Source organism: Conger conger, chromosome 4 (genome assembly GCF_963514075.1).
Source record: "Conger conger chromosome 4, fConCon1.1, whole genome shotgun sequence".
In the NCBI taxonomy this organism is placed as follows: Eukaryota; Metazoa; Chordata; class Actinopteri; order Anguilliformes; family Congridae; genus Conger; species Conger conger.
The window spans coordinates 58922390-58934675 of NC_083763.1; the positions used below are offsets into that span (position 1 = coordinate 58922390).

Sequence of the window (12286 nt, forward strand, 5' to 3'; positions counted from 1 at the left end):
CAGATCTACATTTGAGATTTTACCACACACCAAAAAAATATGACGACCAAAGTCATCATCCAGCCCACTTCCTCATAACACAAAGAAACACTTCCCACATGAGTTAAAGTAATACGCATAAAGCACATCATCCCTTGGCTTCCTGTTTAGACTACAGCTGCATCTTCACAAATCTGCACAAGATTTGAGTCTGAACTTACACAGCATTATAGACACTTTTAATCAACTTTAAAATCAACAGAATTAGCATCCCAAACTGAGGGCCCGGAAGGTTTAAGTTAAACTAGCTTTTGTAAACAATCCAACAACTTTGCCTTCAAACTTACTGCCAGGAACGGAGGGATTAAGACCGTAACCGGGTGGAGCAACTTGTTAAACGACAGCCCGTCCCCGTATTACCCCATGTATTACGTGATGGACCGAGTATGCGCGTGGAGGGACCCTAAAAGCGCAGCTCCACTCACCCTGGCGTACGGCCTCATTTGGTTGTGGTGGGGGCCGACGGGGTAGTAGGCCTCTGGGGGGTACCTGTCCCGAGAGGATTCGGACAGGTAGGGGGAGCCCGCGGCGGGAGGCGGGGGCGGCGGGGGCACGTCGACGGGCACGGGGCTCATCCTGACCGGCTCGTCGCGCGGGGCGAAGGGCTGGGGCGGCGGCCCGGCGTAGGGCGAGTGGCGGCGGTTGTCGTAGTGAGGCGGGTACACGTGCTGAGTCATGGCGGAGAACGGGGGGCCCGACTGAGGGGCGGGGTAGGGGCGCTCCGGAGCGTAGGGGCCCGGGTACGGGTCCTGGTACGGGGGCATGCCCGGCTCGCTGGGAGGGGGCGCGTTTCGGATGTAGCGCTGGACATACTGTGAGGACTGGTAGGGGTAGGGGTTACCTGGGGGGAGGGAGCACAGAACGGCACGTTTAAATACAGACAAGCATTACACTAGTACCCTAGTACCAACACTATAACACTAGGGTACTGCACTACCAATCACAAAAAAGTGAAATGTTAAAATTCCCTGAAAGCCTCAAAAGACAAGACATTTAATTGATCAGCCCCAACACCAACATCAGCCTGCTCTCCATCAAGGTGCATCAGGACCACTCTTTGACACGATAAGAGTCTTCACAGAATGTCTTTATTTGCACTACCGTTGTTCTGGTTAAATTTTAAGTGGGTTTAAGTGGGTACATAAAGCAATCTAAAACCAAACACTAAAACTAAAACGTGTTCCTATGTAGCAATAATGCAGTCCTGATGGCACTTCTCAGCAGAGTAAACTTTATTATATATTGATGCTTTTACCACCATATATGATTTAAATCTTGCGTATGCTTCTTATGATGTTATAATATGACCCGGGGCACATCCCAAGGGGTAAAGGGAAGGGTAGTGCTCTTACCCGCGGGGTACTGGGAGGTCTCGTACTGCGACGCAGAGGCTGGCGGTCTGGACTCTTGGTAGAACATCTCAGGCTGCTGTTGGGGGTACATCTGGGGTCCCCTGGGGACCACGGGAAGCTGCTTGTGCATGGAAAGGCTCTCCATCCTCGGGTGGGACAAGCCATGGGGGTTCATGGCCATCACTTTGGTGTCCAAACTGAAACAAAAAGAGGAAAGGTCCGTCGGTAATGAAGTCCCTATCAGTCGTGCGATTCAGCAACAATTCACACTGGGTATTTCTGGAGAATCAAGGCAGCTGCTGAAGGCAGAACTGCGGACTGGATGTCCCGAGGGTGAGTACAGGAGGTCGGTCGGGGGGGTCACGTGACCGCCAGGTCCACTCACGAGTCAGGGGGAGACCCGGGCGCGCTCAGGCTGACCGCGTCTATCTTGACGGGCTTGCAGCCGGGGTTGTAGGCCGGGTCGGCGCCGCGGGAGATGAGCTGCGTCAGCGGCGAGCCGGGCCCGGCCGCCACGATGCCGTTGGTCAGGGAGGAGGGCTTGCGGCCCAGCACCTCCATGCTCTCGTCCTCCTGCTGCATGCCGGGGGAGCAGGGCAGCCCCACCTCCTTCAGCTGGGTCAGCGACTGGCTGAGGGGCCGGCGAGCCGCCAGCCGCTTGTTCACTTTGCGGTACCTGTCACAGCGAGAGGGAGCGGGTCAGTACCGCAGCGGCTCCGGATGGTCTCCGCAAGGCCGCCGGCCCGCGTCTCCGCCAAGCGGCCAAAACCGGGCTTCAGTGAAGCGCACCTTCCTGGTCTTGTTGAGACATGTCGCTCACCAGCGCCAGTGCGGCTGGCCCCAGCACAGATGATTTCAGCCTCCCGTTTCTTTTTTTTTAAATAATTTTTATCCGATTTTTCCCCTTTTTCTCCCAATTTGGTAGCCAATTGGACCCCGTCTGATTCAATTAGAGCTAGTATTAGATACATCGCCCACACCCCATCCCTCGGCGGCCGACGGGAGAGCGACACGCCTTCTTCAAGCCGTCTCGTCTCACAAGTCGTGACCGTGATTCCGAGGCGCTCGAGGTGCTTGTTTTGTGCGGCGATCTACTAACCCTGCCAAGTCCCTCCCTCTGGAACAGCGAGCCAATTATTGCTGCTCCACGTGAGCCGGCCAAACTTGGCTTTTGGCAACAGCCTCCCGTTTCAATGCAAGTCAGTGGTAACAATACAGAAAAAATATAGCGTCAATCTTTTTTCTTTATTCCCCCCCACAACGAAATGTAGTAGTCACAATCTGTGTTTTCCCGTCATCGAATGTCTCCACACGTGCCGATTTGTTATGCTATTGTGTCATTCGGACCACATAGTCATACTCTGCGGATGAATCAGGGCGTTGGCATCCCTGCCGAGTCACTCTCTCATGCACTCGACAAGCTGCACCATATAAGGGTTTTCAGTTTCCCCAACTGTGTCATCTCCGGTTTCAAACTGCACCGCACGGCAGCGCCTGAAGAACAGTCACAGGCCCTCGGCCCGTATCCTGTCTGCAGCGCGCGGTCAGAGCACTCACTTGTCGAGCTCCTCCTGGGAGTGGGCGAAGGTGCAGCTGGCTCCACGAGGGCAGCCGCCCTTCTGCTTCATGTCCCGGCACATGTAGGTCTTGTACTTGCTGTGCTGCGGAGGCTGGAGACGAGAGAGAGAGACGAGAGAGAGACGTTTCTTCACCGGGCTTCACGCGGACCGTATCGCTACTGCAAGATGTGTGGCGGCACGGGGAGGGACGCACATAACTGACCTGCTGCTGGTCGCTGCCCTTCTTGCTGTGGTTCTGGATGAAGTCCACCAGGCCGTGCACCACGGTCTTAACCGCCACCAGGCCCTTATCCAGCTGCTCCCAGGTGGGGGGTGGAGCGTCTGAGATGGCAAAGACAGAGAGCCTCTTAGGACCACAGCGACCGCAACTTAAGGTGCATTGCGTAATCAATCAAGCGCAACTACGCCCATAACAGTGTACATAACATGAACAGCAATGCAACCAGTATATACTCATGATGATAACATACCCTCATTCTGACCTGATTAAATGTACAATAAGTAGGACACTGGGTTGGGTAAATGGGAGACTTCATTGGGAGTGGGAGCATTTTTAAACTAGGAAGTACGGAGAGAGAGCGAGTCAGTCAGAGTCTGACCTGGACTGGGGTCGATGTTGGCCAGCAGCTCCAGGTGCGGTCTGAGCCTGTTGAGGTTGGCTGGGTCTCCAGTCCTCTGCAGAGCGATGGTGAGCTCCTGCACACTCTGAGCGAATGACGCCGGGGTCTGTAACTGACACGCACACAAGCACAGCACAGATTCAGCACACACACACACACACACATACACACACACACACACGGCCAGCTTACACCACCCTCTCAACCTCAGCTAAATCTGGCACCACCTAGTGAACACTTCCTGTGCCGAGCGTAGCGGTTCAGAGTGTAAATAAGGAACGGAGTTTACCAGAGGGGACAGGACTGCACTGCGTGTCTGTGAGCTGTGTTCTCGCCCCAAACTGCACCTTTTTAAGACATGCCGTTTCTTAAAACAACAGACCAGCTGTTTAATTAAATGTCTTAATTAATGTAGAGTAACAGGCCGTTTGGAAGCCAATCAAGACAAATGCAAAGGTGACAAATTCTACACTGCAGCCACAATTCACAGACAATATGAAGTGATACATTTTATTTCATGTTTCTCTGTGCATCAATGTTCCATGTGTAAAAATCATACATACAAATGAAGGTTCACAGTTTACTCCTCTGCACTTCCATGGCAAAATAAGCATTAGATTTAGCTATTTTATTTCATTTATTTTTATTTATTTGAACATATATGGGTGCAGTTTAGTTATTATGCGTTGCTCAAGGCAGGTGATAAATGCCGCCACTGCGCATTTAAGAGTCTCCCATACGGCCGATGAGAGGTGAGGAATTTCTCTATATGGTGCAAAATGGCGTAGCGTCATTAACAATGAGCCTGAAGTGCTCCGGCCTGCTGAAAAATGTGCCCGGAGCTGGCCGACTCCCCAAACAGCGGCGCACCTTGTCGATGATGGACTGCATGTGGGACTTGTGGGACTGGTCCCCGTACAGCAGGGAGGACCACTGGTCAGGGGCGATGCGTAGGCCGCCCTCCATGGCGATCTGCACGATCTGCGAGTCGTGCTCCCGCCGCAGGGCCTCGTACGTGCGGAACTCCTCCTTCAGCTGCATCAGGGACGAGTCCTCGTCTCGCTTCGTCACCTGCAGACAGAGACAGGGCCCGGTCAGCGTGTGCTACTCCTGAAAACCCAGCCACCTCATCTACGGGGCAAACTCGGGCGCAAACTCAGGCGCATTCGCCTGGAGGGGGTTGGCCTAGGCACTTTAAATCAGGGATTTGATTCGTACAAGAATTAAGGTTTGCGCACCTGACTGTGTTGACCATAGGTGCTGGAGACATTTAACTAAAAAAATTTAACTAAGCCTTCAGCCAATTCAGGAAATGATCTGAAAAAATGTCTCGTCCAAGAGGAATTTTTAAATCATGAACTAAGTTTCAATGGAAATGGGGCTGAATTGGAATGGATGTCAATGGCAGGCGGAGGGGGAGAGCGGAGCGTCACCTTGAAGCAGGAGGCCCGGTACAGCAGCTGCACCACGTGTCCGATGCTGGTTTTGGAGGCCTGAGGGAAGCGGGGCTCCAGCCTCTGCACCACAAACAGAACCAGAACCTTCCGCGACAGTGCCGATCCGTCCTCCAGAGCCAGCAGAACCAGCTTCAGGGCCTCTTCCTGCATAGCTACAGCCAACACACACACACAGTTCTACATCAGCACCAAACATAGCCTTCCACAGAGATTAGGGTTACGGAATTCTGAAAACTCCCCAATGACGTCACTGCTCTTTTCACTACTCGGTTTCACATAATAAAATCTCAGGCATTCGAATCGCTCCAGAATAAACAGGCTTTGGCCAAGTTCAGCTTCCTCTTGTCTATGCCAGTGATTCCCAACCTGGAATTAAACCAGCGCACACAGCTGGGCCTTCCCACCAAGTTTGGGAACCACAGCCCTACACCACATTTTTATTAAGCTAATGAAAGGTCACAATCGCTCGTAAAATATAACCTATAACATACAATATTTATAAAAGTGTTGGAAATGTTTTTTTTTTTTTTTTTTTAGATATTTTTTAGGCCTTTTTCAGTTTTATTGGACAGTATATAGTATAGAGAGACAGGAAGAATGGGAGTGAGAGAGAGGGGAAGACATGCGACAAATGTCAGACAGTCGGATTCGAACCGCCGACGTCGCGGCTCGCAATGAGCATGCGGTCAGTGCTCTACAGGCTGCGCCACCGAGACACCCAAAGTTTTGGAAATGTTTTGAAAGAGCTGAAGGATTTTCACTGTGGTCAGTCAAACCGATACTTCGTATGTGCCACATTTGCCTTTTGAAGGTTACAGTAATGTGAGTAAAGGTACATATCGGCACGTAGCGGGAGCCGGTCGCGAGGGACGCACCAGGGCCCAGGAACTGGCAGCCGCGGGCGCGCACGGCGGCCCACAGGTTGGAGGAGAGCTGCTGGGGGTTCTGGTGCTGCAGGATGAGCTCGGTCACGGTCCGCTCGCCCAGGGACCGGGCCGCCCGCATGGCCCGGATGCGGCCCTCCTCCTCCACCAGCTGACAGTGCACCAGCGTCACCAGCTTCCGCTGCATGGGCCGGCTCAGCATGCTCTGGGCCGCGCTGTTCAGACCCACCCCTGCGGGAGAGAGAGGGAGGAGGGAGGGAGAGGAAGAAGAGGTGTTGAACAGGTAAGGACAGCGTTTTCAATTAACCCTTTCAGTCCCAATCCCAGTATGAAGTAGCACCACCAAAATCCTAAGGGGCCTTGGCTTTGGTTGAGAAAGCTGAGAATATATAGTGGGATTTTAATTGGGGCCCAAAACAATAGTATTATGGCACGTTTGGGACAGAAAGGCTTCAACCTTTCACATGGCAGATAATTGTACCATCTATTTGACTGGCACACAGATACAACTGAAATAAAGTGTACACACATGATGCAGGCACAGAGGGTGCCCTCTTCGTTCTTACTGAATTCAGAGTAGCATCCCTGGCACAGTGCACTTTAGACAGCCATACATTTTACATGGAACACACTGCAAAAATGTGTGTTTGAGTCTTGTAGTGAGACTTAATGTTATATTTTCTCTCAAGTAGAAAATAGTAGCTCATTTTTTACCTTACCCCATTTGGCTTACCCCACTGGCAAATCTCGAAATAAGAGACTCACACTTCATTGACAAAATGTTTGTTTTACTTCACTTTTATATTTTAAGTCTAACTATAAGGATGAAATACTTGACTTATTTTTTTGTTTTTTGCAGGGCACATAAGCACACCTAAGGGAGGGGCACATCTTCACACTTAAACCTAAGGGAGAGGCACATCTTTACACTTAAATCTAAGGGAGGGGCACATCTTCACACTTAAACCAAAGGGAGGGGCACATCTTTACACTTAAGCCCAAGGGAGGGGCACATCTTTACACTTAAGCCCAAGAGAGGGGCACATCTTTACACTTAAGCCCAAGAGAGGGGCACATCTTTACACTTAAACCTAAGGGAGGGGCTGCTAGGCCCGGCGGCTGCTCACCCGTGCAGTGTGGCTCACCTCTGGTGCTGCCGAGAGGTTTGAGGTAAAGAGCCAGCTCCTCCACGCACTTGCGGGCCTCATCATAGTGCTTGGTGTCCTCTGCACCCGTGAGCAGGGTGAGGGGCTGCAGCTTGGGCACCTGGGGGGGGGGGGGACAAAGGAAAACTTCTGAGCCCTTCAATCCCACAGAACGATCGACAACAAACCTGAGACGCGTTTCAAACACGCCATTCACACAGCTGGTCTGGGGTTCAGCTTACAGATATCCCTTTTGTTCATTTTCCTGAATTCCCAATTTTGCAACATTGGCACACACACCCCCACAATGAATAAAGTAAATTTCCAGTGTAGCAGTCACACAGCTGGGAAGGGAAAGGACTCCGGAAGCAGTGTGTTACTTTTTCCAGGAAACTCATGACGCAATAGGATTTGTCACAGGTTAAGCCAACTCTGGAATGCACACTAAAAAACTGCAAATGGAATTTCACGATTTCAAAAAAAGGTCTTACTTTGATCTACCAGTCCATAAGCAGGCCTTAAAGAAAATAAGCCATGGAAAACATACTCAAAACATCAATTTACTACCATCAAAACAAGGAAGATAAAATCGAAACCGCAAACATTCTACTGTATGAAAATATCAAGTTTCAACTTGAACAGGTTCTACAATGCAGAGTTTCCGCTGCTTAAATGGAAAGGATTCATTGCTCAACCCACAAGCAGTGTGTGCAGACATAACTGGGCTGATGATCTGACTGAACACAGAAATAAGAACGGAATAAAAGCCAATACATCAGACCTGGGGTCTAATCAGATCAATTCAATTAGGGCTCAATTTACACTGGTCTGTCGTATTTCAGAAATATAAAACAAATCTGAGAATGACAGTTCCCTTAACTTCAAGGTTATAACTTATAAAATGCATTCAATTCATTTTCTGAACTACAGAGCTGCTGCTGGAATCTGAAAATGTAAAACCTTGTTGGATGTTGAATCCAATCCATAAAAGCCCAAATACCTAGGACATGTTGTACTGTTTTATTGAAGCTACATTCACCGGAGGCGAAGAGTACACTTGCTCAATTGGGAGTTGCAGCTGTGTCCATTCAAAGACACTAATGGGAGGGGGCTTATCCTGTTAAGGCACAGGTCTAGGGCATGGGTGCTTGTGTCTGGAATCTGGACCGGGCCGGTGCTACTGTGGCAGGCTGCCCCACTGAGCAAAACTGCAGAAGAGCCTTCCCGTTTCCTGACATGAGCCTGAACTACAGTGGCGGGGGGCTGAAATCACAAGCTCCTGTCCATAGCCCCGTCTGCCCTTCAGCCCAGATCCAGGCTCCACAGAAGGTCTACAATCAGTAGCTCCAGGAAACGGTACACAGCTGGAAGAGGCATTTGTTTTTAAATGGGGTTTCCCCTTTATACCCAAAGCATACCACAGCATTTAAAGCCTCTTGTTTCTATTGGCACCAAATCATAAGGAAGAGAAGAACTCGACAGACAGGATATGACATCCCTTTGCGGGCTGTTAAAGGCAGAGATGGGGGGGGGGGGTTTTCCTGACCAATAGAAACTGCCCTGCTCAGTTTCATGTCGTGCAGCACAATGTTTTCGATTAGACTGGAGTCTGAGTTGCAAATTATCTCTGAGTGACACTGATGACTCAGCATCGTCACGTACAGGAACACGCGCGCGTGCGCACACACACATACACACAAACACTAGGTGCCAGTATCGCAGGGAGCTAAAGGGCGACAGTCCCACAGCACGGCGTCATCCTGTCTGAAATCTAACCCAGCCAGAACAACCACTCTACACTGCCTCCGACCCTGTGAAACTAAACTCCCAAATAGCTGATCATCACCACAGACATCCAATTTCCCTCCATCCATCACTTTTGTTGAGGAGAATCACCTGTTTCCATGAGTGTGTCATGTTTTCCCCCTTTCCTAGTTCAGTTGCAGGTGTGACCCCTCTTGCATGAATAATTTTCACCAGTGCGAACATCCCCCAACAAGTTCAATCACTTCCGATCATTACCCCTGAAGTATTTAGCAGAGCTGACAAACAACAAAACTAGCAGCTTTCTGGCAGTTTCACAGTATGGAAAAAAACTTGAAAGCAATGAGGTGAAGGGGAAACTCCCTAAATTCCTCTGCATGAATAAGAGCTAAAAGTCAACAGTGAGTCAGATAAGGAAAATAAATTGTTTAAAGTAGGGGTTTTCAAACGTATTGTGCGTCAGGGTCACATCATACAAAAGCTGCTTGGCTAGCACATTGTTTCAGACAAAATAAGGCTATGTTACTGTGTAACTGATGGTCACGTGCTAATAAACAATTAGGTCATGTACATTTTATGGGCACCAGCATTAAATATCTGATACCACCATATCAGATGGTAGTATGGTTAGCAGCACAGAAATAATGCCATGCATGACGTGTAAGCTTACCACACTTAAGGTACTGGGTCTTGCTATAGAAGCGAGCACAGCAATGTTGTCAAACCACTACTGGTCTCAAAAGAACATGAATAACAATGAAACCTCTCAAATACACAACTAGGGATGTCAAGGCCCAGGTAGGGTGATGCACATTTTTACTAAGTAGGCAAGGATGTGTCTTTTAAGGTACTGAGAAAGGTTTTGAGAAGAATTTGGTGCCGTCACACTTAATACTCAAGAATACTGAGAGGTACGTCAACCAAGCTCAGTTTTTACTCAAGATGAGCGCCATTGTTTTAGGCCAAATGCATAACACACAATAGAGGGAGCCAGATGACGTTAAAAGCAGAGTATCAACCGGGCACGATGTCAGTCTTACCTGTCCACCAACCAGCTGCAGCAGAGCGGAGTTGACAGGCAGCTGCTCGATGTCGGTGTTGATGGTGGTCTGGTCGAAGGGGCAGGCTTTCCGATGCAGCTTGTTCAGGCACATCTTGCAGACGGTATGGCCGCATCCCAGGCTGATGGGCTTGCGGACGGTCTCCTCGAACGTTTGGGTGCAGATCGGACACAAAAGGAATTCGGTCCATTGTGGGGCTTGTACGGGCATTTTAACGGACGTGAGCTATATGGAAACTGCGTCTTGAGATCTTAACTTTCTTGAGTGTATGTATGTGTTAGCTTTTTTGTTTTTTTAAAAACAAAAAGAAACAAAAATCCTACAGATTCCACTGGAATCAAAAAAACTCTTCAAAGCATCAATATTCTTAAATATTTTCAGACATCGTGGACATTCAGCACACAGTGTGAAGTACATAACCTGAAAGACAAAAAGAGAGGATATTTAAGGTTGGCAACATACACATCACATCTGACATTGTGTTTGCTCATAACTAAAAATAACTAACCTGCCTGTTTTCCAAATGGACAGATGAAGGCTACCTCATTTTGGTTGATCAAATATACATTTACCCAGACCCGCCAAAACATCCACAAAAGGACTAATCAGTTGGACCAAGAAAACTTTGCTGTGTAAGAACATGGTAACTGCAGTGTTTGAGCTGCCCCACTCCATGGTGGTGTTCATTAAATGCCAGCTAAAGAGTAAACAGGCAGATGAGTTGCAGCCAGGCCTATTTATAATACAGTCATTCAGCCAATAACAGGAGCATCTCTCGGGGCAGAATTCATGGCTTCAAAGCCAACACAAATATCATTCTTACCATCCCAGCCTCAAGGGCTTCAAAGCCAACACAAATCTGGTTATTACCATCTGAACCCATCAACAAACAAGTCAACACAAACAAACTCCTTTCAGCGGCTCGAACAGTCACTGTTTTTTTTTTGTTTGTTTTTTTTTACATTCTAAAATCAGCATAACCTGATTGCAGCCCTGGAGATAAAAAGAAATCACGCTTTAAAGAAATATTTTGGTAAATATACCTTTTTTCCCCCACTTAACCAGACTTGGACAAGATGTTTGATTTCATTCATTTTTGTATAACCGCTGAACACACGTGCACCCTTCCGTCTTCCGCTGGTGGAGTGCAGTGGATAAGGTAGTAGCTCCACCTTCAGAAGGTGCACGGATCACTGTGCTCAACCAGCGAAAGATACATGTGTGTTCAGTGGCTACAGTTCCAACAGTCTAACTTCTCCGAAAAACAAAGTCTGTCGTTTTTACAATTCTTTTCCCGCACACGTATTTCAAATACACATGATACCTCATGTAAATAAGAGCTTCAGAGTTGCTGTAAGGTGTATTTCTTCACTTTGAAGGTGGTAGGCTACCGACTCCTATAGGCTTCAAGTCTTTATGCTAAGTTAACACGGAAACCGAGCCAGTGAGTGCACAAAAGTGAAAATAAAGGCGAACACCTGGTCTAAGTCCGGGTAAGGAATAAAACATTTCTTGCTTAAAATTAAATCAATTAAAATAGTATTGTGGTCCTTTGAGAATGACACTCTTATTCTAGTTTAAAAACCAATAAAAGTTATCAAATATCAAATCAAGTTTACTACTCTTTGGTAACCAAATATGCCGACTATCACCATTACCCGTTTGCCATTACCCATCATCCTCCAGAGAAAGCTATTTCCCACAATCTGTTCAGTTCAAGTTGGCAAGTGTCAAGCTGTTTAAAACAACTTAAGGTGACCAGCACAAGTAACTTGCCATCTTTAAATGCAAGCAATAAATAAATAAATAAATAAAAATTCACCAGTCAAAGAAACTGCTTATTCATTTTCCAGTGCCAACAGATACACGTATAACATTCAAAATAAGGACGCTTATCTCTTCCCTCCCTGGGTGCTTGTGTAACATCCTGTCCCTGTTCCTCTCGTAAGCAGCATCGAAATCGCAACTGTGTCACCACGCCCAGCTTCACCTGTACTCACAATCAGGTGTTCTTTCCCTCCACAGGGCTTCCAGGAGGCTAAATATAGCCGTAACACTGCAGATAACTGGGACTTATCAGCAATGGCCGAAACAGACCGCAGAATGTCCCTGCGTGACTCGAGTGCAGAGAACAGGAGGAAGTGTGCACATATGAAATAAGAAAAGGAAACATTCAAGTGTGTGTGTGTGAGCGCCCACGTGCGCCTGTGTGTGTGCGTGCGTGTGCATGCGTGTGTGGGCGCATGCATGCGTGTGCATGCGCATGCATGCGTGTGCATGCGTGTGTGTGCATGCTCAAGCCCATGCAAGTCAGTGACGACTGGGAGGGGAAAGGAGTGAGGAAACACCCTTTTGTTCACATCCTTGGAAACGCCATATTGTTT

At 48.5% G+C, this 12286-nt stretch overlaps 1 protein-coding gene across 7 annotated transcripts in view; it reads right to left on the reverse strand.

Annotated features, from left to right (window-relative positions):
• Positions 1–12286, reverse strand: part of rc3h1a (ring finger and CCCH-type domains 1a) — a 32865-nt gene that overhangs the window by 13746 nt on the left and 6833 nt on the right. For 3 of the 7 annotated variants that reach the window (XM_061237413.1, XM_061237414.1, XM_061237419.1), the window contains exons 2-12: positions 9882–10322; positions 7060–7198; positions 5924–6163; positions 5025–5200; positions 4462–4662; positions 3571–3703; positions 3165–3292; positions 2949–3061; positions 1777–2067; positions 1392–1588; positions 465–880 (exon numbers count right to left, since the gene is read on the reverse strand). In XM_061237413.1, the coding sequence (XP_061093397.1) occupies positions 465–880; positions 1392–1588; positions 1777–2067; positions 2949–3061; positions 3165–3292; positions 3571–3703; positions 4462–4662; positions 5025–5200; positions 5924–6163; positions 7060–7198; positions 9882–10112 (2265 nt within the window). In that variant the 5' untranslated portion in view covers positions 10113–10322. Of the gene's footprint in view, positions 1–464; positions 881–1391; positions 1589–1776; positions 2068–2948; positions 3062–3164; positions 3293–3570; positions 3704–4461; positions 4663–5024; positions 5201–5923; positions 6164–7059; positions 7199–9881; positions 10323–10410; positions 10476–12286 lie in introns of those variants that run through there. The other 4 variants (XM_061237415.1, XM_061237418.1, XM_061237417.1 and 1 more) reach the window with 4 other exon arrangements.